Source organism: Rhinoraja longicauda, chromosome 3 (assembly GCF_053455715.1).
Source record: "Rhinoraja longicauda isolate Sanriku21f chromosome 3, sRhiLon1.1, whole genome shotgun sequence".
NCBI classification, from domain to species: Eukaryota; Metazoa; Chordata; class Chondrichthyes; order Rajiformes; family Arhynchobatidae; genus Rhinoraja; species Rhinoraja longicauda.
In genome coordinates, this window is record NC_135955.1 from 30,076,877 (window position 1) to 30,103,793 (window position 26,917).

General features: G+C 42.3%; 1 protein-coding gene across 3 annotated transcripts in view; it reads right to left on the bottom strand.

Moving 5' to 3' along the window:
* Nucleotides 1–25,324, bottom strand: part of anp32b (acidic (leucine-rich) nuclear phosphoprotein 32 family, member B) — a 47,868-nt gene extending 22,544 nt beyond the window's left edge. Inside the window, exon 1 of one of the 3 annotated variants that reach the window (XM_078395552.1) lies at nucleotides 16,807–17,313. In XM_078395552.1, the coding sequence (XP_078251678.1) occupies nucleotides 16,807–16,977 (171 nt within the window). In that variant the 5' untranslated portion in view covers nucleotides 16,978–17,313. Of the gene's footprint in view, nucleotides 1–16,806; nucleotides 17,314–18,610; nucleotides 18,847–25,013 lie in introns of those variants that run through there. The other 2 variants (XM_078395557.1, XM_078395563.1) reach the window with 2 other exon arrangements.
* Between the last annotated feature and the right edge of the window lie 1,593 nt (nucleotides 25,325–26,917).

The window sequence follows — 26,917 nt, forward strand, 5'->3', positions numbered from 1 at the left end:
GGTGTTGTCATGCATCCGCTCCTCCCGTCCTTCTTGGTTACAAGTGTCACAAGTTTCAGAATTTAGAAAATGATGTAAACAGGAATCCACTTTCCTCACTCCTCCAAAAACGTCTTTATCAAGGTACTGTTTAGCTGTGGCAATAATATTTGGTTAAAAAAATTGCAGAATTGTACATCGCAGGAAGGCATTCACATCAGAAAGCAGCAGATTTAGTTCCACTCATCATTTGCCGATTCTTCCTCCAGAACTCCATGGAATTTTCTTTTCATGTCTTACCTTTTGTTGCAAAAAGCCAAGGCCTACTGGATCTCCCAGTTGCTGAACATTTTAACTCCCCTTTTTATTCCCACATGGACCTTTCTGTCCAGGGCCTCCTCCATTGCCTGAGTGAGGCCACATGCAAAATGGAGGAACAGCACTTCATATTTCACTTGGGTAATTTACAACCCAATGGTATGATCATTGAATTCTCCAATTTTAGGTATTGTCTCACAGCCTAACCTCGCCTCCCCTCCCCTCCCCCCCAACAACCCCTTCCGCCCCCTTCCCTGTGCCCTACCTGGACTCCCATCTATTCCTCTCTTCCACCTAACCCACTTCCTGCTACATTCCCCCCTCTGGCTTTACAATCCATAACTCTTCAAACTTGTCTCACAACTTCTTTTCGTATCTCTGGCTTTTGGTCCAACCATTTGCCTATCAAAATTCCACCTGGTCTTTGTCGACCTATGATCTGCAAAGCTTTGTCCTGCCTCTCCCCTTTTCCAGCTTTCTTCTCCCCCCACCCCTGTAAACAGTCTGAAGGAGGGACTCTGCCTGAAAAGGCACCTATCCATGTTTTCCAGAGATGCTGCCTGACCTGCTGAGTTACTCCAGCATTTTATATCCTTTTGAAAATTATGAAAGTAAGGCAATGTGCAATTGGTAATCCACCCATCTCTCCTAATCCCTGCAAAGCCCTTGAAGCACTCAGTAACATTCAGTCCTGGTTGAAGAGAAGCTTTTCCCCCCCCATCATATATTGGAAAGATCAACGCTAATGTAATTTGCCAGTTTCATATCGCCTCTCTTTCCGAATCTCTGAATCCATCCCTCTCCCTAGCAACTGTGTGAAAGCTTGGTGTCATATATCACCTTGAGATAAGTCTGGGAACACACATCTGCACAACCACTACGGCAATCTATTTTCACCTCCATCACATCATCTGAGCATGTTGATGATGGTCTATCACATGCTATCCTATGTAAAACTGAGAGTACCCAAGTGTACTTCATGAAAACAACAGAGTGCTTCAGCAGTGAAATAGGCTCTTCAGCAAAGCAGTCTGCACCAACACTCACCCACCCATTTTTTAGCATTAATCCTACCCTAACCTATATTATTCTTTCAATATTTTTATTAACTACTCCTCAGATTATGGACCAAGTCCAGACCACTTGTTATCACTGAATTTGCTGATTAACAAACATGCTTTTGTGATTGTCATTGATGCTTTCGGATCCATCTGGCCCCTCCTTATTCATAAGTTATACATTCCACCCATCTAGTCTACTATGCCTCTCAATCATGGCCGATCTTTCTTTCCCTTTCAACCCCTTCTCTAGCCTTCTCCCCATAATCTCGTTTTTAATTTCTCCCTGCCCCACAACTCTCTGACGCATCTGCTCCACATCTGCTCCTATTCCATCTCTGCAGGCATCCCCAGTTTCTCTGCAATTGCATCATTGGCACCAAACCTTCAGCTGCCAAGCTCCAAATACCCTCCTCTAAACTTCATCTCTTCCCTCCTTTAAGATATTCCTTTAACCCCATCAGTTTGACCATCAGCCCCAATATCTCATTGTGAAGCTCAGTGTCAAACTTTGTTTGATAACGTTCTTTGATCATTGAAGGCATTAAAGACACTCTATATAAAGTATTCCCTCTTTTCCAAATCGCTCGTTCCTCTCTCCCTTCCCCTTTACAGCCTTTTATTTGACTATGCTTTTGGCTGCCTTACCTCATATCTCACGGTTGGCTCAAATTATGTTTGCTTGATTTCACATTGTTTTGAGTGTTACTGGTACACTTCCAATATGTTAAAGGCATTATATAGATGAAAGTCGTTGCTGTGTGGTCTTGACTATACTAAGTTAACCAGCTTCAACTGTGATAGCCTTGAGAGTGCTACAAATGTGTCCAGGCTGACGACAGAAAAACAACTGCTGGTCCACAGTAAACCACTGAACAACAATAGTTGTGTCCTTGAAAAGAAATGGTGTTAGTTTGTAAATCTTGCAACAGAGACAAATTAGTTACAATCTTACAGCCATTTGTCACTATTAGATTAGACACAGGATATCGAATCGGTTTGGTTGGAGGGGAACGACATAAAATAAAAACTTGTGAATGTTTATGGAGAAATGTATCTTGTTTGGAAGATTTATAAGGGATTTTAGAGGCTTGCACGCACTGACACAGAACAGTGCAGCACAGGAATGGGCCCTTCAGACTACTAGTGTTTGTGCCGAACATGATAAACTAAAGTTAAACTGATCTCATCCGCCTGTACGTGATCCACATCCCTCTATTCCCTGCACTTCCATGTGCCTCTTAAACGCCACTATTGTATGTACCTCAAACACCACCCCTCGCACTGTGCTGCAGGCTACCTCCACGCTCTGTGGAAAAAAAATCTTGCTCTGCACATCTCCAAGAAAATTTCCCCTTTCACCTTATGGCTATGCCCTCTGGTGTTGGGCATTCCCGCCCTGGGAAAGAAGTTCCAACCGTCAACCCTATCTATGCCTCTTCCATCAAGTCTCCCGTCAACCTTCAATGTTTCAGAGAAAACAATTCAAGTCTATCCAACCTCTTCCTGTAGCTGAAACGTTCTAACCCAGGCAGCATTCTGATAAACCTCCTCTGCACACTCTCCAAAGCCTCCACATTTTTCCTGTAATGGGGTGACGAGAACAGCACACAATACTCCAAATGCAGATTAATCAAAGTCCTACAGAACTGCATCATGACTTCCTGACTCTTATATTCAATGCCCCTAGCAATGAAGGCCATCATACCCAATACCTTCTTAACCCCCCCTATCTACTTGTGCTGCCACCTTTAGAAAGCCATGTACTTGGACTCCAAGATCCCACTGCATATCAATGCTGTTAAAGGTCTTGCCATTTCTCCACCCATATATGACGCTGGTCCAAATCCCACTGTCTCTTCCTCACTGTCTGCAACTCCTCCAATTTGGTGTCGTCAGCAAACTTACTCACCAACCCATCTACAATTTAACTCCATGTCATTTATATATCACCATGTGACTTGACCAACAACAGTGGGCCAGTATCGCCCACTCTCTGGAGAATAAAGAACATGAGCAACTAACCACAAAATAATGCAACCCAGGAGTTGAACTAGGCTGGCATCCAACCTGTAACATGTGAAATGTAACAACGGAAAAAATAATGGCAAGAGACTCCAACAGAAAACCAAGTCCTAAAGGAGTCAAGGAAACGGATAGATGCATTTGAGCTATAATAAATTCCACCGGGGATAGATTGCTCAAGAGAATGAAAGAAGCCAATTAAGTTCTATAGACCCCTTTTACTGATTATCTGCTGGTCATCCCAGTGTACCATGAGGCGAAGTACCATTAATTTGTTGTGTTTGTAGATTGATTGGCCTCGAAATGACCATGAATGTGTAGGGTAGGAAAATAACTGCAGATGCTGGTACAAATCGAAGGTATTTATTCACAAAATGCTGGAGTAACTCAGCAGGACAGGCAGCATCTCAGGAGAGAAGGAATGGGTGACGTTTCGGGTCCAGACCCTTCTTCAGTCTGAAGAAGGGTCTCGACCCGAAACGTCACCCATTCCTTCTCTCCTGAGATGCTGCCTGTCCTGCTGAGTTACTCCAGCATTTTGTGAATAAATACCTTCGATGAATGTGTAGGGAGTGGATGAGGAAGTGGGATTGCATAGACCTAGTGTGACTGGGTGATCACTGGTCGGTGTGGACTCGGTGGGTCAAAGGGCCCGTTTCCATACTGTAACTCTAAAACTAATTCAATGTAGTCACAGCTGTATTGCAGAAAACATGGAAGCTAATTTACAGAGCAAACCGCTGCAGTAATGCTTTGTTTCTGGCACACTGTTTGAGGGGTATATTTTAGTCTAGACAGCAAGGACAATTTCTTTTGAAATCTTCGGGTTAGTTGGTCACTCCCGTTTCACATCCAGAATAATGACCCTCCGGAAGTGTAGCACTCCCTTGATACTGCATCGCTATGGCAGTCTGGATTTTTGAGTTTGAAACTACAAAGGATTTGAAAACTCAACTTTCTAATTAAAAAAGAAAACAAATTGTGCAACTCATCAAATCATATCTGAGCATTATGAAAAACATGGAAATAAATTTTAGAGAATGTATTTTTTCGTAATGATTTCGGAGACTCTAACCATTCAAACTCCCTCTCGGCTATTCTTTTATCCCATTACCAACCCCTTTTACTATCATATGTTTTAACATTTAATTTCCCCTGGCCAACTGCCTTCCACCCTGTCCTATTTCTCCCATATTTCCTGAGAACCATGTTATCAACTGAAACAGGAAATCAATTCTCGCTGATCTGCCGAGTACTGTATCAACAGTACCTATTTACCTTCAACAACAAATGTGCAGAGAAACACGCGGGTGTCTGGACTGCGCAATCCTTGTTTTGGTAAAATAAATTACTGTGTTTGGATTCATTGGGATTTGTGGCATTTAGTTCTTCAGGTCCTTGCCAACTGAGATGCAGCTCTCTATCTTATTCCAGAGGACCATCTCTGGATCTGCAGCCATCTGGTTCTCCCCCATCTTTAAGTATCCTGCAAGTTTGAAGCTCCTCCACCCGTTCAGGCAGTGTATCACATCCACCACTCTCTGGAACAAAAATCACATCTTGACTCAGTGTCACAGTCATGCAGCACGGAAACAGGCCCTTCGGACCAACTCATCCATGTTGATCAAGATGCCCTAAGTTAGTTCATTTTGCCCGTGTTTGCCCCTTATGCCTCAAAACCTTTCCTATCCATTTACTTGCCCATGTGTCTTTTAAATGTTGTCACTGTACCTGTGTCAACTACCTCCACTGGCAGCTCGTTCCACATACCCAGCACTGTCTGAATGAAAAAAAATTGCCCCTCAGGTTCCTATTAAATCTTCTCCCTCTCACTTTAAACCTATGTCCTCAGGTTCTTGATTCCCCTAACCTGGGTAAAAACCTATGCATTCACCCTATCTATTCTCCTCATGATGTTATACATTGTTGTAAGTTCATCCCTCATTCTCCTACACTCCAAGGAATAAAGTCCTAGCCCGCCCAATCTTTCTCTGTAGCTTAGGCCTTTTTAGTTCTGGCAACAGCCTTATAAATCTTTTCTATACTCTTTCCAACTGAATGACATATTTCCTATAGTAGGGTGATCAAAACTGAACACAATACTCTAAATGCGGCCTCACAATTGGTACAACTGCACAATAATATTCCAACTTTTATACTCTATACCCTGTCTGATGAAGGCCAATGTACCAAAAACCTTCTTTACCACTGGCTGAAGGGTCTCGACCGAAACGTCACCCATTCCTTCTCTCCTGAGATGCTGCCTGACCTGCTGAGTTACTCCAGCATTTTGTGAATAAATACCTTCTTTACCACTGTGATCACTACCTTGTGATCAACATCCAGAAGGGATTTTTTTCTGATCCATTCCATCTCTCCTGCTCATCATATAACACATGTCAATTAAATCTTCCCTTGGCATGCTCTTGTGAAGAAAACAATATCAGCCTAGTTCAATTGAAGGGACTGTTATGATGGCCACCAACAGTGAAGCACTGAATGAAAGGCTCTGGTTCATCTGCAGGAGGTGCCCCGGGTCACAGAGGCCGAGCGATGGCTGGAGCCAGACAGTGCGCTCAAAGCTCGACGTTGAGGCATCGGAATGGTCAAGTGGGCCGCTTGAGGCCCTGAAGTAGACTGGGGCTCAAGTAGATCGGGCACCGCTCCAAGTGGCCGAGCTTGCAGCCATGGCCCAGAATTTGGTTTATTCAATGGCACAGAATGGTTTAGCAACAGTGGAAGGCATAGACACATCGCCTGCCCATGCTGAACCTTGCAACGCCAACCAAACTCCGCCACCAGTACAACAGGTCTTTATGGCCCAGCTAACACGCTAACATTTCAAAAAAAATGTTTGGACTTGAAGTGTATAAGATAGTATCTAAAACGTGGCAACCCTTGTGTACGGACTCAGTGTGGTCTACTGTCTTATACTCATATATTTACTATTATTGTGCCTAATGCACAGCAGGAGTATTGTTTCATTTTGGCACCCTACTATAAGAACGATGTCATCCAGCTAAAAAGGGGTACAGAAAAGATTTATGAGGACATTGCCAGGACTCAAGTGCCTCGTCTAGAGGAAAACTGAAACAAAGAATTTCACTCTACTTAGGTACACGTGACAATAAAGTACCATTGAAACAGGATTGCATTCAAGGTCAAAAATGACCACAAGAAGAGAACTGGAAAGCACAATGAATTATAAAGCTTCTGCTCCCAATATACGTGAGCCATGAGATTGGATATGTTAATCCATTTGATCAACTCCCATTCAATGGACACAGTGGAACGTGCAATACTAACTATACCCTGCTGGATCACCCTACACTCCAGCCAGGTTTCAACAAATCCATGTTGACACACGGCAAATCGAAACAAGTCAACATCCCAACTAAACATTGATGGGAGTGATAGAAATGTTTCCACATTAATATTCATGTTTCAAACCCTAAAGAGGGGCTCTCTTTTTTGAAACACACCTGAATCTGTGGTCACGCAAAAACATGTTCAGTCACCAAAGTACATTTCAAAGTATTGTCACTGTTGCAACGTAGGAAACCAGGCAGCCAATGTGAATAGCAAAATTTCGCAAGCTGTAGTAAGGTATATGACCAGCTAAATCTACTTCCTCTAAATAAGACTGACAGTTTAAGAATTGATTGATTGAAAGATACTGCATGGATACAGGCCCTTCAACTCATACTAACCATCAATCACTCGTTCACTATTTCTAGTTCAATGCAATCCCAATTATTCATCCACTCCCTACAAGCCAGGAACAACTTACAGATGTGGGAGGAAACTGGAACATCCAGAGGAATCCCATGCAGTTAAAGGGAGAATGTGCAAATTCCACACAGGTCAGGCCCAAACCCAAGTCTCTGGCGCCATGAGGCAGTGGCTCAACCAGCTGCGCTACTCTGCCACCCTTCGAATCCTATTGCCCAAGTCACAGTATGATTTATTTCCATTCTTTTCATATCTGTAGTGGTACAAACCAGCTATCGCTCACATTAACAGTGGTGGTGCTGTGGGCAGCTCTGAGTAAGACCTTTAACTCCCATGCTTGAGATCTGAACACAACAACACAACAGTCTAAGCTGGCATTGCTGGTGGGGTATTGAGAATTGGCACAATGCCAACGATGTAGTATTTTGGGCAAGATGTCAAATTAAGGCTCCCTCCACTCTCGAAAATGAATTTTAAAAAACAGCAGAGGAGCTCTCTCCAAAGTCCTGGTCAATATTTAGCCCTCAATCAAAATCAATTAAATAGATTTTCTGGTCATTATCACATTGCTATTTGTGAGAGTTGACCGTTGCTCAATTTCTCATTTAAACAAGTGACTGCACTTCAGAAACACTGTGTTGGTTGCAAAGAACCTCAAAACAAATCCAGATAGAGAGCTCTCTTTGGAGAATCTTTTACCCAAAGTAGGGGAGTAAAAAACAAGAGGACATATGTTTAAGGTGAGAGGTGCAAGATTTAATACCAACCCAAGGGGAAAACTTTTCATTCAGAGGATATACAGAATGAGCTGCCAGAGGAAGTGGTTGAGGTAGAAATTATAACTGCATTTAAAAAGACTCTTGGACAGGTAGATGGATAGGAAAGGTTTAGAGAGATATTGGCTAAATGCCAGCATATAGGTCTACCTTAGGTGGGGCATCTTGGTCAGCATGGATGATTTGGGCTGAAGGGCCTGTTTCCATGCTGTATGGCTCTGAGATACAGAATGACCCATCGCATAGGCAAACCTTGGATTTTGTTCTCTTTAATACAGAAAATACACATTATTAATGGATGTAGACGAAAAGAACAGCACCACCTTGTGGTCACGTATAAAGTATTAAAGAGTGCTTGACCACTTAGGGATGGAAGGAATAAACCAGAAAGAGGAAAGAGCTTAAGTGTGGAAACAAGACAACCATTCTTAGTGTCACAATGTGTGAATGTAGTAAATAGATATGGACTATAGAGAGTGTAAGCCAGTTATTTTTTTAATATAAAATACAAATAGCTTTGTACTGGGCAAAAGATTTCAAATTTCAACATTGTTGTTTGAATTCAGTTTCCCAATAACAGAGATGCAGAACATTAAAGCAGTCGCATCTTTATGAATCATTGATTGGCTCCATCACACCAATGCTTCCAAATCTGGTTACCACACTCTAGGAAGAACAAGGCAAAAAGCAGGCAAGTTTGCAGATCACATAAAAACTAGTAGAGTTGTGGAAGTGAATAAGGTTGTTTAGGAGATGCTGGGAGATATAGAACAGTTGAAAATAAGGAGAAAGAAATGACAGGTGCCCTATAATTCAGCCAAATGTGAAGTGTTGCACTTTTTGGGTCAAATGCATGAGGAAAATATAGTAAATGGCAGAAGCCTTAGGAGCATTGATGTACAGAGGGATCTTGGAGTCCAAGTCCATAAGCGTACAGTAAATGGCAACACATGTGGATAGGGTGATAAAGAAGGCACATGACATACTTGCCCTCATTGATAGGGGCATGTACATAACACAGGTCAGGCCACATTTGGAGTATTGTGTGTAGTTCTGGTCACCGCCCTACAGGAAGAATGTGGAGGCTTTCCAGAGGGCACAGAAGAGGTTCACCAGTATATTTGCTTTAAAGAGGTGGACAAACTTGGATTGATTTCTCTAGAGCATCGAAAGCTAGTGGGAGAACTGATGGAAGTGTATATAATTAAGAAATGCATTGATAAGGTAGGTCGTCTGAGTCTCTTTAATGGATGGAAATGTCAAATATGAGAGCAAAGCTTGAAGGTGGGAGGGAGAAAGTTTAAAAGGAAGCTTGTGAGCCAAGTTTTTTTTAAAGTGGTGGGTGCCTAGAACATGGTGCCAGGGGAGCTAGTGGTAGCAGAAATAACAGCAATCTTTAAGAGACATTTGGAGAAGCACATGGACTGATCAAAATGGAGGGATATGGACCATGTCCATAGTTCAGGGATGCAGATGCAATTAGTTTAAATTGGCATCACGGTCATTAAAACATCATGGGCTAAAGGGCCTGTGCCCCTAGTACTTTTCTATATTCTAACACCATGGAAAGGGTGGAGAAGAATTTCCAGAGTAGTTTCTCGGATGAGCAACCTCAGAAGTGCCAGGACAGGGAGAAGCTGGGGCAGCTTTCATTGAAGGAAATAGAGTGGAGATTGGATAGAGGCATTCAAAATTTATGAAAGGTTTTTTACTAATAAAGAGAGAAAGTAGCTTCTGGTTTCAAAATAACCAGAATTATGTCAATTGGAAGTAATTCAAAAAAATGGGGAATGCACAACCTTCCAGATTAGTGGAACAGGCTCAACATTGACCTTCAAGGGATAACTGTTTGAAAAGAAAACAGAACTCTGATGGAATTTGTGAACAGTTCTCTCGAAAAGCTGTAACTGACATGCTGGGATTCATGGCCTCCTGTACAATACCTTAGTCTTTAGTGCAACATAGAGTAGTGTTGTTACAACAGGTAACACATTTCCAATGAGATGGTAAAATCAATTTAGCTTTCTGCCTGCTCAATAGGTGTCAAAGAAACCATGATTGAGAATAGTGGAACCAATACATCTTCTCAAAACTACACAACAAAATGAATTTCATTTTGTGGGATCATCTCTACAGTGAACAGCTGCTACTCCAGGATTGTCAGAAGGCAAATGAAGTTAAGCTACAGAAAACCTAGCCAGATTTAAGTGATGTAGACACAAAATGCTGGAGTAACTCAGCGGGACAGGCAGCATCCCAGGAGAGAAGGAATGGGTGACGTTTTGGGTTGAGATTCTTCTTCAGATTTTTCCAAGATGCATTTTTAAGTATGGTTATTGTTGTATCACAGGAGGGGCAGGAGCCATTTTATTATCAGAAAATGTTCACCTATATCATGATGAAGGCTAGATCTTTATAAAGCTTTTTTTTGTAACTCAGTACACGTGACAATAAACTAAACTGACTGAAGATCCTATGTAAGGAATTTTTAAAAATCCGAGTGCTGAATGCTGCACTACTTGGACTTAACAAGGAAGGCAGAGGTCTTTTGATAATACTCTGGTATTTTTAATAAAGTTTATAGATTTAGGATAGACACAAAATGCTGGAGTAACTCAGCGGGTCAGGCAACATCTCTGGAAAAAAGGAGGTGGTAACATTTTGAGTCGAGACCCTTCTTCAGACAACCTGAAACTTTACCTATTCTCTTTCTCCAGTGATGCTGCCTGGTGAGTTAGTCCAGCATCTTTTGCCTATCTTCAGTAAAAAAACAAGCATTTGCAATTCCTTCCTACACAAGTTAGGTTTAGGTCTCAGGGAGAGACCGGAGTACCAAAATCTATCTGACATTCCTCTGTAGCCCTGATTTACTGGTCCAGAAATTGGTTTGCTACCTTTTAATGCTTTTAAAAACAGTGTTATGGGTCACCCTATTCCTGCCTGTGAAGGTTGCACTGAAGTCGGATTTCACTCTGTGAGATTCAAATGATGTTCCCTATTGATCAACTGCAAGATCGAAACAGCTTCTGGTATTTAACCCAGCAGGTGCAACCGCTAAAGCCCAACTCTTAAAGGGACACATTGCTGCAAGTAACAATCTTCCAGCTACAGGGAAGTGTGCGATTGAATGACTGGATGTTCCATTGATGGGCAGGGGTGGGAGGGAGAGTGTTCCCACAGATCTAAACAGGCTGATGAAGGACACTGCCTGCATGTTCTTTTTTATGCTCAAAGGTCCAGCCTGTCATTCATGTCAGAAGACTTTCAGGGAGGTCCCTTGTGGCATCACTGCATTCTATGAATACCTGCGCTTTGAGGAAGACGTGTGCCTGCACTGCCGTCCTACTGTGGTCTGAAGGAAAAGTAGATGGAGTCTTCTCTCCTTGAGCATGGAGTCTGGGTGACCTTCCCATTGCAGCAGAGAGCGTTGAACTGTGAGATCTAGCCAAGATCAGCAGCAGTAGCTTAGAATGATCCTGAGGCAAATGGATTGAGAGTCACCGAGACCCTGCCTTTCATTAGTTAAGAGGCTGCCTACAAGGTCAAGGGAGGTCAGGAATTTCAGTGGAACGTGAAGTTTGAATGTTAACCCTTTAAAATGGCAGAGTTTCAGGGAAATTTTAAAGCCTGGTTATTCTGCGTGCAAGTCGCATTGCTGTTGCCTTTTCAGATGGAACTAATCTGACGGTTGCACCCCAGAGGGGACGAATTCCCCCTGATTGAGGGGGGAGAATGCGACTGTCTGGTGACACTTACATTAACAGGCTTTCGTTACACCAATGATCACAGCAAAAAGTCAGGAGCTGAATTTCCCCAAGAGGTGCAAAGACATCAAAGTGGGCTTTCTGCACGGTAGCATTTTCAACCAGAGCCATGATTTTGTGTTTTGAGCTGCAATAGAGAATTCCTAGCCCAATGTCTTGGGATGCAACAATAAAAATGAGATAGCTTCTGCCATCAGATGGAGGTGAAATGGTTCCCTTTTACTATTTAAAAGGAGAGGCCCGTTCTCCTGGCCAACATATATTCTTAATCTTTTAGTGACGCCGATCACCTCTACATTATTGAATTGTCTCAGGGAGCTTTCTGTGCACATCTTGGAAAACACTTTGGATCACTCCAAAATGGAAACAAAAGGTACTAAATAAATGCACTTTTTTCTTTTCTCACCTGCATGTGACAAACTTTTCAGATAACTTTCATTTAAATAACCTTCGGGCTTTGCTAAACTTATTATTTTTTTAAACAAATCTCAATCGCTAGATGCTTTTACTCATAGCAATTAAATTGTAAACCTCAAAGCCACACTTAGCATAGAGCTTGTACAAGGAAGATTTATGGCACTGGTCCAGTTACGCAGAATGCTGTGCACCAGCAAAAATAAATCAGGTTGCAGCAGCACCACACCTAATAATCTAAAGAATTAAAAGGAATATGCCACCCAACATATCTGGAACATGAGAATATGGCAAGCGTAATCAGGATAATTTGGTATCAAAATCATTACCAATTTACATCTCTTAATAAGGGCATTATTATAACAAATACAGTGGAGAAATACACCTTTTGAGACTACTAGGCATGCCAAAAGAGCTTTCCAGCCAATTAAGCCATAGTCATACTGTAGGAAAAGTGTCAGCCAATTAGCAAACAGCGAGTTCTCACAATTAGCAATATATTATTGGCCAGATAACTGCTTTGAATGATGGCTGAGGGATAATTTTTGGCAAAGGCACAAGATTAGCCACTTGTTTTTCCTTCTGAACAATGCTCTGCGATCTCGCAAGAGGGCAGATAAGGCTTCATTTTAATGCCTCATTGCCCTCAAGCACAGCACCCCTTCAGTACTGCACTGGATTGGCAACCTTCATTTTATCCACAGTTCTCCAGAGTGAGACACAATTCAGCGCGGTCCCGGATAGACTTCCTCTTCACGGTCAGACACACCGACCTTACGCAGGTGTTCTTTTCTGACCACTGCCTCCTTCAGGCTTCCTGTCACCTACAGGAGGGCCGGAAGGCAGGCAGAGGGACGTGGAAGTTAAATGTGGAGCTGTTAACCCCAGAAACATTAAGGAGCTAAAGAGGGACTACGCATGTTGGAGAACTGTTATGCCCCTCTTTGACACCCCAACACTCTGGTGGGAAGCAACCAAGGAGAATATCAAGATATTCTTCATCTCCAAAGGGGTTCAGAGAGCAAGACAGAGTAAGAGGAAATTGTGTCAACTCCAGACAGATTTGCAGCAATTGCTCCTTCTGCAGTCGAGAGGGGTGGATGTGAGGGAGGAACTTAGAGAGTTGAAGGGCCGGCAAGCTCGGCTCTTTATCTCCGAATCCTCCAAGATCATCTTCCGGTCCAGGGTCCCCCACGTGGAGCAGGATGAGACGTGCTCATGCTTCTTCTTCCATAAGGTTCACAGGGGGGCTCTGTGAACAACAGCCATAGGGAGGAGGACGGCTCAGTAACATCCTTGCAGACGGACATGCTGAGGATCTGCAGATCCTTTTTATAATGATTTGTACGACAGAAAGACCACAGACAGCACGACTCCCAGAACTTCCTGTCCTCTCTCACGGAGGTCTTGGAGGACAGGAAGCGGGAGAATCTGGACCAACTACTGACCCTGGAAGAGTTGACTGGCTTCATCCATTCCTTTGACTCAAATAAAACTCCCGGAACGATGACTTACTGGCCGAATTGTATTCGGCTCTGTGGGACTGGGTGGGCCAGGACCTGCTGGAAGTGTACAATGACATGCGTCTAGCCGGCAGCATGTCAGACTCTATGAGGAAGGATAGCATCACCCTAATCTACAAGCAGAAGAGGGAGATGAATGATATAAGGAATTGGAGACCCATCACATTGTTAAGTGTAGATTACAAGATCCTGTCTAAGGCCATCGCCAGCCGGGTCAAGTCTGCTCTGGGACAGGTGATCCACCCGGATCAAACCTGTGCTGTACCTGGCAGGAAAATCTCAGACAGCCTGGTGCTGCTGAGAGATACCATTGCCTACGTGCACGACAGACGGGTGGATACCTGCCTGGTCAGCTTGGACCAGGAGAAGGCCTTCAACAGGATATCGCACACGTACATGAGGGACGTGCTCTCCAAAATGGGCTTTGGGGAGGGAATCAGGAATTGGATGCAACTGCTCTACACCTGCAGTCCAAATCAATGGGTGGGAATCAGACAGCTTCCCCGTCAGGTCTGGAGTCAGGCAGGGTTGCCCTCTCTCTCGTCTTGTTCGTCTGTTGTATTGAACCCTTTGCCGAGTCCATCAGGAAGGACTCGAGCATAAGAAGAGTGGCATTGCCAGGCAGTGGGGGCACTGAGGTCAAAACATCCCTGTACATGGACGATCTCGCCATCTTCTGCTTGGATCCAGGGTCGGTCCGCAGATTAATTAGCGTCTGCGACCAGTTTGAGTCGGCCACGGGAGCCAGGGTGAACCGCAGGAAGAGCGAGGCCATGCTCTTTGGCAACTGGCCCGACCGATCTTCCATCCCCACCATCAAGCCAGACTCCTTGATGGTGCTGGGGATCTGGTTCGGGGGGCTGAGGCGTATGACAAGAATTGACTGGAGCGGATAGCCAGGGTGGGGAAGAAGCTGGAGCTGTGGAAGCAGCGCTCCCTCTCTATCACGGGAAAAAAACTGGTCATCAGGTGCGAGATGCTCTTGGGGCTGCCGTACTTGGCGCAAGTGTGGCCTGACCCTCCCTCCTACGCCGCAGGGATCACCCGGGATCTTCCGCTTCATCTGGGGGTCGAGGATAGACCGGGTGCGACGGGCAACAATGCACAAGTCGGCAGACAACGGGGGTAAAAGCGTGCCCAACGTCGCCCTCATCCTGATGGCCACCTTCGTGTGCGGTTGCATCAGGCGGAGCGTAGAGCCAAGGCACGTGGGCACCAAGTGCCACTACCTGCTGAGGTTCTACCTGTTCCCGGTGTTGCGAAGGATGGGCCTGGCGCAGATGCCAAGCAGTGTGCCAGTCAGCTGGACATTGCCGCACCATCTGTTGCTCGTGGAAAGGTTCCTCCGGACCAATTCCTTTCACAAGTCAATCGGGCAGTGGTCAGCATGGAACGTCCTGCAAGCACTGCAGGGAAATGCCTCCATGGATCCTGTGGCGTGGTTCCCAGAGCAGACTGCCCAGCTAGTCTGGCGAAATGCCTCATCGCCAGAACTCACCGACAAGCACCAAGACCTGGCTTGGCTGGCGGTGAGGGGAGCCCTCCCTGTCAGATCCTTCCTGCACCGCCGGAACCTCACCTCCAGCGCACGCTGCTCTTGGGACGGCTGCTATGGAGAGGAGATGGTTGTCCACCTCTTCGCAAAGTGTGGATTTGCAAAGAGAGTCTGGAGAGTTTTGCAAGGGTCCCTGTCACGATTTATTCCGAACAGCTCCGTAACAGAGGACTCTATGATTTATGGACTGTTCCCAGGGACGCATTCAGAAACTGACATTGGGTGCTGCTGGAAGGTCATCAACTCGATGAAAGATGCTCTTTGGTCTACCCGAGCTTTATTGACCTCCCAGCAGAGCGAGCCGTCCGTTGGGGAATGTTGCCGACTGGCCCACCGCAGACTGCAGGAGTACGTGCTGAGGGGCTCACTGATGCTTGGTGCAACAAAGCCAAGGCTCTGTGGGGGAGGACCACAGTCTAGGGTCCTTCCGCTGCTGGACATGGGAGGCCCTCAAAATAAGGGAAGGGATTCCACACCAGTGAGCCACAGGAGTGGCAACGGTGGGGAGTAATTTTGTATAATTGGTGTATTGAATATCTGTGTTGAATGTATGTATAGCCTCCAAGAATGTTGGATGGAGTTTTGGAAGGAACATGTTTTGTATATATTTATTCCTTGAATAAAGTATTTTTTGATAACCATTTTTTTTTTTAAAGTACTATTGACCGAGAGGCAAGTATGCAATTTAATGGTGACACCAGAATAAGAGAGCTTCAGTTGTACTATTATGCCACAAGTGTAGATTTTATGCTGCATTGTATTTAATGGGGAGGGCCCATTGTAAAACATGTGCATTGAAGGCAACTGACCAAAAGCTTGCTCTTCAAAACTGATATGATTTAACATTTTAAACAAGGAGAGGTTTTGGGAGGGGGGTGAGGGAGGATATTCCGGAGCTGCAGTCCCAAGCAGTTATGTGCACACCGAACAACAGTGAGATGATTAATATACAGAAATAAAAATAGAAAAGGTGTTGGAGGTCAGTCAGCAACAATGGAGAGAGAACCTGAGAATGTTTCAGCCCGAAGGAACAAAAGCATTGAAGGCAACAGGTTAGACATGGATGAATAGAATTAACATAGATACGTTATTTTTTCAATAGTTGCAATGAACTATTTGAAACAAGTTCACGTTGCGATGAACATGCTGGCCCAAAGGGCCTGCGTTTGCACTACACAATTCTGATTCCATTACCTTACAACAGAACTCATAATGAAAGCTTAAACATTAAATGTTTTTCTTTCAGCAAACATGATGATTCCAGTAGTTCTTTTTGTTTTTATTTCAGATTTTTAGCACCTGCAGGATTTTATTTGTTGATTAAAATTCATGATGTTCATAAGGTACAACCATCCCAGAACTACTGGGATGGGACGTAATAAGTGATATTTTTTTGTCAATCATGTCCGAACTTGATAGTTACCGCTAATTATGTCCTAAGATGAAAAAAGCCATGGTCTTTAAAAACAAATATATCGGTATCAATCAATAAAAAAGACACAAAGTGCTGGAGTAACTCAGCGGGTCAGGCAGCAGCCCTGTAGAATATTCCTAGAGGCCGTTTATGATCACATCGGCATCAATCGAGGTGCCAACAAAATATCCTCCACAAATATCGCCTTTTCAGACACTGACCGATTCCACTACGCATTTCCATATTACCTTTAACCTCCTCACAGACTTTGTTAATTTGCTTTCAATGTCGTGCGAACTCGACGTGTGTTGGGGAGGGTGGGATGTTTGAGAGAGAATAAACTTAAGGGTCACAGTCAGAAAGCGACAATTTATGAAACCGAAGATAGACACAAAAAGCTGGAGTAACTCAACCAGCATCTGCAGTTCCTACTTGCACAATTTATGAAACAGCTTCTTCCTCGTCTACCCCAGTGGTGGATGTACTGTCCAATGACGTCAACCCTTCTCCCCCACTTCCTCTGTAATGGTTAGAACACGGCGACATTTGCAGAATGGATACATTCTCGCTCCAGGGATACTTTGGCGGCGCCTTTGATGGTTCCATTTCGGAACGTGATGTAGCAAAAGAGGCAGCGGTGCGTTCCGGCAATAACTGGGGGTGGGAATTTGATCGTTGCCCGGATTACAATGTAGCGTGATTCGCTCGCCCGTTTCAAAAAGCACCTGGAGCCGGCTTGCCTCGGTAGGCAACCAGGCGGCTCCATTCCGACTAAAGAGCGTAAAGACACGCCGTTTCGCCACAACAGCAACGCATAAATTGTTTTAAAGCTACACATCAACTCCTCTTCCAACGAGTCAAATTGGATTTCAAGAAACTTTTGCAGGCGTAATATGTTGTTAAAGCTCTTTTTAAAAAAACATTAAAAAAGAATTGAGTCTTTAAAGTGCTGCTCGGGTAGAAAACGTGCCACCAACATGGCGAACTCTCGCAAGTATCTCGCTGGAGGATCTTTCACCCAACACCCATCCACCCACAGCGGATCATTTCGTAAACCAAATCGGTGGCCAAAAAGAAAGATATTAATGCTAACCCTCCATCACTTCTGTTGTGGATTTCGCTGAAGGCAAATATTTCTCTCCCCGAGCAAAACACCTTCGGAAAACCAATGCCGCGCGTGGCGGGAAGCCACCAACCGATGTTCCTTATGCCAAAGGAAACGATACAGCAATTCTTCCTCGCGCCCCCTTCAAAAAAAAAGTTTACTGAGCAGATTTATCTTTTGCAACTAATTTGACCCAAATTGAATAAACCAAATCATGAACTTGTCGTCATCTCTGTAGTCGCGCGATGTTGGGTTGTTTAAAATTGTACCACCCTTCCCCTTAATAAACACAAATCGAAGCTACATATTTAATACTTGACCCTTGTCACAAATATTAGAACGGGGGGGGGGGGGGGGGGGCATGTGGTGATTGTAGGTGAGATAGAGTGTATTCTGATCCAGAAAAACGCACCAAAGACCAGTGTCTTACCAAATTAAAAATAAATAAAAACATAACTCTCCATGGAGATTAACCCCCTCCCCATGCTCTCTTTAAAAGGGCGCCTTGACTATATGTTACAAATATGGCTTCCAGTGCCTTACAAAAAAAATTCCAGGGAGAGAGACGATGTCTCCTTCATCCCTCCACGTCCTGAGAGGCGATCCGCCCCCCTTTACAGCAGAAAGTTCCCATTAATTCCGCTCCTCCAAAAACAAAACCAGCTTTCAAACAGTTAAATTGCAACACAGCCGCAACTCCCGCCTCACTCTTTTGATACTTAAATATTTTTAAATATATTCCTCTATATTTGTTTAAAATCTCCCCCTCCTCCTTTATAAACTCGCTTTTCTAAATTTATAGTCCCGCTACAAAAGAAATAAAATGTAAACCATGTGGTCACCAAAGGGTCACGACTACCTTAATATTGTTAAAGTAACGCCAACAAAACTAACACCCAGAAAATGTTAGTTACAAAATTACAGTGAGGAAGAGGGAGGGAGCTTACATCAGACGGCGTTCTGTTCCGCAGTTCCAAATGGATTCTCTTTTTCATATCCATTTTTTAATTTTAAATGGTCTAAGATGATGAATTTGTTAATCCAGGCAAGAAGTCAGTCTTGACGATCTACACTCTATGTGTCGGTAATGTGAGCAAACGCCAGTTTCTTTGCCCGCGCCAACCAGCAAGCAGTGCTTAGATCGAGCGAGAGAACCATGGGTGGAAATGGAAACACAGAAGACTCACTGCTGCCACCGATGGATAACAAGCAAAGCAGCCACATCACATACTGTTAAAGGAACATGCCCTTCCAAAACCCCATCTACAGCATTAAAAGTTAATGCTGCAATAACATGCTCTTCGTTACGAAGTCCTACCAATACCTTCAAACACCATCTAATGCCCTTGGCAAATTTTAGGGGGTCGGAATCAGATTGAGGTTCCATGGACCAAAACTGACTCGACTATCTTGCTTTTATTTCATATTTTGCATTAACTTGTCATATTCGTAATTCCAGTTTGCAAAGTAAATCTTAATCTTGTAAACTGTATTGCACTTATCTGGATTTATATTTTCAATCTATTAGCATAACTGGTGTATGTGGATACCTCTTACGACTAGAAAAAATGTATTCATAAAGACAAAAGACTTGAATTTCTGCGACAACTTCCAGGTCCCATAGCATGTTCCAACCAATGAAGTGAATTTGAAGTGTTGCAAAGTGGGAACATTGTGCTGACAAGCAAGAAGATGGCAATGACCTTGATAAATGTGAATTGAGGGATAAATATTGGACCAAAACAGTCAGAGCCAATTATCTTATTCTGCTTCAAAATATTACCATAGTATTTATTTACATTAATGTAGAGATGGAAATGCAGCACCCTCTCAACATTGCATGAGAGCATCTATTGAATTGTTGAGCTCAGATCTCTGGAGCAGGACACACAACCTCCTCGCTCAGAGATTTTTTTTTAAACTACCCACTGAGCCACTGAAAGTCATGAAGCTGTACAGCACAGAAACAGGACCTTAGGCCCAACTTATCTAAGCTAACCAAGGTTGCTTAACCGAGCTAGTCCCACTTACTTGCATCTTTCCTATCCAAGTAGCTATCCAAGTGTCTTCTAAATGTCATAATTGTACCCACCTCTACTAATCTAGCAGCTTGTTCCATATATGCACCACCCTCTGCGGAGAAAAAGTTGCCCCTCAAGTCCCTTTTAAATCTTTCCCCTCCCGCCTTAAACCTATGGCCTCTAGTTTTTGACTCCCCTTCCCGGGGGAAAAGACTGCGGCTCTTTATTTTATCTATTTCCCTCTGTATCTATTTTGTATATCGCTGAAACATGATACTTCAGCCTCCTATGTTCCATGTAAAAATAGGCACAGCCTTTACCCAGCCTCTTCCTATAGCTCAAACCCTCTAGACCCAGTAACATTTAAATATTTTGTGCACCCTTTATATCCCACTCCATTTTAATCGCAAGGCTAGTTGATATCCTTTGGCAATTTGTATGAGCAATGGATTTGAAAGGTAAATACGTTCGTTGGCAGTGACCTCATTATAGAAATGGAAGAAGGCATCAGTGTGACTTACGACGTTTTGACCAATATTACAAAGGAAGCATTTCAGATTATGCTACATTTGACTACTTCGGTTACTATATCTTAAAAGTAAAAGTTAGTGTTCCACCTTAATGCCAGTGAACTTAGCAGTTGGTGTTCTGCATCTTTTTAAACTTTTGTTACACGAGTAACAATTGCAGGGTAAAAATATGACTTTGGTAAGGCACGTTACTTACGAGTTAGAGTAATCGCAAATTTGTGCACTTGGAAGCCAAAGCAAAGATTTTAATGACACAATGCCTTTGCTGTAAGAGGAGATACTTGTTGATCATTTCAATGCCATCCAATCCCAATAAGAGTTGGCACAAAATAAGACAATCTCACTCTATTCACCATTCACTCCGTCCACTAACTTTCCTGGCTTAACATTTCCAAAACTCCCAAAATTCACAATACCTAACATTTTTTCAACTGTACCTATCTCTTTAATCTATATCTAAGAAGCAAAAGCCAAAAGAAGGCGTTCAGCCCTCGTGCATGTTCTGCCATTCAATATGATCATGACTCATCTTTTATCTTGGTGTCACTTTCCTGCACTAATCCCTAGATTCTCTCAATATCTAAATTGTTTATACTCAATTGGACAGAGAATTCCAAAGAATTCCCATTCATTGGTTTAAAAAATGTCTTCTCACCTCATGGCCAGGGAACAAAACTTGTTCTTGACACCCCAGCCAAGTGAAATGTCTCTTTCTCCAATTAATAACAACTCTGACCCTTTTAACTTTTATTTTAACGTACAGGTATCAACATGGTCTTAACAATCCCAACCAGTGGTTGACCGTTCTTGAATTAACATTGCCTAATTTATTAAGAAAATATATTCATTTTGCATTAATAGAAACATGGGTGAAATTTCTTGCAAACTGAAATCATGCTTTTAGTTTATTTATCTGAATGATCATCTTGGCTGGTAAACATTGACAAAACTGGAAAAATGGAACAAATATAATTTCAAGTTATGTAAGGCTAAGAATCTAAATTGTTTTATTTTCAGTGTGTACCAACAGTATATTATATTAATTTTAAAATATCTGGTCTTTTTCAATTAGGCTCTTCGGGTTGTTGGTGCTCTGCTTCCTCTATTGATATGTAGCGCAAATGTGCTTGTAAATATTTGTACAGATGACAACAATGTTGGTATTTGATCAGGTAACAAGAAATATGCTACTGAAACATTGGCTGACTCCATCAATACAGGAAGGAGGGATTTCAGCTACAAAGTTAGATTGGTGAGGAAGTGGTTTACTTTGGACCCTTGATTGAAAGTAGCTTTGAAAGAGGTACACATGATCAGAATGGATTTAGACAGGATAAATGGAGAGATGCAGTTGCCATTAATAATGAATCATCGATGAACAATAAGATAAAGATAATGGAGACACAAGGAACTGCAGATGCTGGTTTACAAACAATGGCCCAAAGTGCTGGAGTAACCCAGAGGGTTAGGCAGCATCTCCAGAGAACGTGGATAAGTGACGTTTTGGGCCGGGACCCTTCTTCAGAGACCCTGCATCACCTATCCATGTTCTCAAGAGATGCTGCCTGATCTGCTGAATTTCAGCACTTTATGTCATAAGCATAAAGATAATGATGATTGCGAGGGTTTTTCTTTTACCAAGAGTGGTTGTCAGGAATGGTGGAAACAGTAAATTCATGCTTTCAAAAGTGAATCAAATCATCAATTGAGGGGAAATAACTTGCACGTAAAGGAAATGAAACACGGTTGTTTGCTCTGCAAAGAACAAACCCAAACTCAATGACTGCCTTCTATATGTAACTATTCTAAGGTTCACTACATTGCTTATTATAATGAACCCAATTAAGAACTGGCAATACTTCCTTAATTGCTCAGTGAAATTTGATTACTGATCCCAATCCTGTTCCCAGTTAGCCTAAGTAGATGTCTACTGTCCTCCCAATAAAACAACGCGATTCTTCAAGAAACCCCAGGGACACATTCTATGTTGTTTCAATAAATCTTAAAAACATGATTATTCACTGCAATGTCAACAACCAGTATTTCAAAAGTCTTCCAGGTAAATTGTTATTTTAGTAGTGTTTTTAGTGGGATACTTGATTTTATTCACATTGATTTATGTGAAATACAGGTCCAAAAAAAACCTATTAGTTTCAATGCATCTTATGACAAACATAATCAGAATGAATTTACCATTTAAAAAAACATAGATATATTTTAAATAAACATAGTTTACTTTTTAAAAGATTAATTAGATGTATTCTTACAGATTGAAACTTAACCATTTAAAAGAGGAAAATATTTCATCCTTTTGACATTTTTTAACATACAGATGTTTCAACATGTTTATGTTCAATCCCATATCTTCCCATTGCTGCTCACTGAATCATATGAAAAATAGCAGTGGTTATGTTGAATTTGTTTTGAAGCTGAATCCTTTAAAGAACCTAATGCTCACTTAGAAGTATTTAGGTCATTTTATATATGAAAATGTTTAATTATCTTTATTATTCTTTCACTTCAGCCCACTCACCATCTGCTCCATCCACCTGCTGAGAGACACTCTGGGCCATGTAAACACTAACATGGATTTGGTGGAAAAGCTAGAAGACCTACACAAAAAACTACACCCAACAGCGCAGTATAAGAGTGAACAATATCATCTTTTTTCCCCAAGGGAAGATAATGCACCACCATAAAGCACTTGGCTCGTAGATTGTAACGTGTTAAGGTGAGTAAACTACAGTTGATTACAAAGAACCAAAATAAAATTCAATAATTTCCAAAGCAAACACTTTAACATTTGACAGTAAATTTAATTGTACTTGCAATAATGCTCACTGAATCATATGAAATTGATAATGTTAAATCTTTTTTAACTGATTTAAAAATATATAATTGGTACATGAACTAGTACAATTTATATTGTAACAAATCTCCTAGCAAGTATTGTTTACTTGGGTGGTTTCAACAAATCCTCTACTTTAAAATGAAAAGAAATTATCTGGTTAAGACAACATCATTATAGACTAGACTTACTGTACAACTGCATATTAAGCCTACTGCAGGCTTCAGTGCATTTGGAGTGATTGGAATGATGTTGATTGATGTCAATTCCATGGAATTATAATTTATCAAGTTCAATTAGGCCTCCAGTATTTGCCACATTTCCATTTGCACTATTATGACAATGTGGAATGTACAACAAGATAAATGTAAGAAATGCTGAATTCTCAGTATGTGAAGGCTAGAGATTTATACAATTAGGAAGGGGTGGAGGTAGTATTTTTGATCATGAAGATTTCACATTGGAGTTGTTGGCTGGCATCTAATTTAAACCAGCAAGCCCAGACTTGGTGGGTAAACATGTCTTTGGGCAAGAATGGGGTCAGACCAGCAAAGTTTCGGATGACCTGAAGTTTAGAGGTTGGAGATTGGATGGTCAACCAGATGAAAATGGGCTTATTTGACTGTGTTGGTGACCAAGACATGGATGTGGTTTTAGGACAATAATTAGCTCAACGTTACCAAAATGACCTACTTTCCAAAAACCTCCAGCAGCCGCCATCTCCTGGTGCATTCACAGAAATGCACAAGTTGCTCACTAGGACTGCAACCTTGAGTCTCTGGAAGTCCTTCTCTTACAAACAGTATGCGTTTTTGTGACCATTTAAAGAACCAGGGTAATTAATTGAAACCAGCCCTTCTATGTTAAGATTTACGAAATAAATTAACCGCACACAAAGCGTTAATTAAAAAGACGTTTAAAAACATTTAAAAACCTTATTGAATAATCTTTGGCGTTTGCAAAGCGGCAAGTCACGTATATATTATAGGCAGTGAAATATCACAAAAGGCGAATTGTTAAATATTTGTAGAAATATGCGCTCAATGAAATTCAATCCTGGGCAAAGTCCGTGGATGGAAAGGGAAAAAAACATCGTTAATTTTAAAGTAACATGCCGCCGAAAGAAATGCAATGTAATATCCCGCCCAATGACAGGGGAAGAAAACTGCCATTAATATAAACGGGACCCCCCCCCCTCTCCCTCTTCTTCCTTTCTGAACAGCCTTTTTTATAGTCAAGCTCCTCTCGTTGGAAAGGATATTCTCCACACAAACGGAGAAGCATGGATGCTCTTTCAGGCGAAGGGAAAGACTCCATAAATTATGCAGGTCATTCATATGACTCGAAGGGATGTTGTTTTCATCTTTGGGGAGGTCTGTTTCTTTTTTTTCCGCGGCTTTTCTTAACGAGTCATTGCAATCATTAACATGGAGCTGATTCTCTCCCCCCCCCCCAAAAAAGAAAAACTGCACATGGTGTGTTTTTATGTCCTGTATGGAAAATTAACGTTTTTCTGTAATGAATGACATTGACTCACTCAGCTTGTATCAGTGGATAACATCTGACATGTTCATACACTCACGATAAAAAAAAACTATATTCCCGCTGTAAAACAAAGAAACCTTGTAATTTTGCAATTAGTTCAGTCGGTGCAAATCATTTTCAGCATTTGAAATATGTTCAATTTCCGTCTGTAAACATTTATTTCATTAGATGAGTTGGTTACAAAAGAAACCGTAGAACGTAAGAGGAAATACACAGCAAGGCAGAGCACCGGATGCCTGTCAATCATAAACACATGACCATCACGCGCCATTTTACCGAATTTTTATTAGCATGCAATATATCTATCATATAACATTTCAACTGATGCAAACGGAAATAGACTGCACGAAGAATACGTTAATCTATTTAGAAAATAAGGTATTTTAATATAAATTGTTACGAATACCAGTGCACCATGAATCAAATAAAATCGATTTTTGTATCTCCTTGCGATCATTGCATGTGAACCGCAGCCTTCTGCAACAAGCCTATCTCCAGGTATGGCCATTCTTAGGTACTTCGTTTCGCAAACCATTTCTTCTCCGTGTATTTTTTTTGCTGCATGGTGTGTTTTTAAAAAAAATCTCCCCTTTTGTTCGGTGCATACTTCGTGTAACAATGCTAATCTACGGCCTCGCAAGTAAACAATTAACAGATCTCATCTCGCTTCCCCTTCCCGACTGCCATGTTTTGCAGCCGCTCTGCAGTGCTGCGTTCTCCTTTCACTATGCAAATACAAACGTCAGCAATCCTTCGAGCGAACTCCCTCTAGGCGATAGTACTGGCATGACAAAATTTATCAAGGGCAAAAGCCGAACCCTGGCCCACTCCGAGAGGAAACTGTAACTGTCTGTTTTACCCAACAAACGTATTGCAATAAGATCTGTAACATTTATTTTAAAATAAAAACTGGCTGTTTTACCCAACAAACGCATTGCAATAAGATCTGTAACATTTATTTCCTTGTATTTTAGTGAACTGGATTTGCTGTTAAGTGTGGCGCAGGGGGGTTATCACCAGTGATTTAGCAGGTCATGCGTTTGACACCACAATAGCATAAGTGATAGGAGCAGAATTAGGCCATTCCGCCCATCTAGTCTACTCCGCCATTCAGTCATGGCAGATCTATCTTTCCCTCCTAACCCCATTCTCCTGCCTTCTCCCCATAACCTCTGACACCCGTACTAATCAACACAAAAGACTTGAGTATAACATTTTCTACTGATACTCCGGTGCAATACTGAGAAAGCACTGCAAACTTCATCCAATCGTGTCCTCAGCACCATTTCCCCACACCGTCCCCATATCGTCAAGAAACATCGCCTATCCATTCCCTCTACAGATGTTGTTTGACCCGTGGAATTACTCCAGCACTTTGTGTTTTGCCCAGGTCAAGTCAAGTTTATGTGCACCAATGCAGTGAGGTACATGGTACATTGAAAATCCTGTTTGCAATAGCACCACTGGCACATAGAAAACACACAAACACTTCCATTATTCATACATATATACAAGACTGCAAAGAAAAAAAAATAGTATAAAAACAAGACATTAGTGCAAAATACAATTAGAAAACATATCAATGGGCGTGCAAGAGGGGATCCATACTGTTCCGTTGCAATAGAATTAAGATTGAGTAGGTTGTTTCAAGAATTGGTCACACCCTGGTGGTGGACGAAGCCAAAGAGAGACAAGTCGGTGTGGAGCAACCAGGAGCAACAGATGGTCATTGCAAATAGAATGCAGGTGCTCGGCAATGTAGTCTCTTATACTGCGCTTGGTTTCACCCATCAGAGCGTGATGTCCATCGGAGAATGTTGCCGACTGGCCGCTGCAGACTGCAGGTGTACGTGCTGAGGGACACACTGAAGCTTGGTGCAGCTAACGCCAAGGCTCTGGGGGAGGGTGACAGTCTAAGGTCCTTCCGCTGCTGGACATGGGGCGCAGGATGTGATGGAGACGTCCCTCCAAATAGGGGAAGAGAGTTAACACAAGTGGGCCACATAAGTGGCAAGGGTGTGGTAAAATTGTGTAACGACTAATTGAACAGCCTCCGAAAATGTCGTCAGAATTTTCTGCACAGTTCCAGTATTATACACATTTTGATTTATTTTTAAATAGAGGAGACCACATAGATTAGTATAGGATTGGTGTAAATAGATGGTTGATAGTCAGTCCCGACTAAGAGGGCATATTTCCGTGGTGTTACTCTCTATAATACCATCAGAGGAAACGCTTTTTTTGTATTTATCGTGTCAATCCCCCTCAGAATCTTACGTGGTTTAATAATATCACCTCTCAATCTTACAA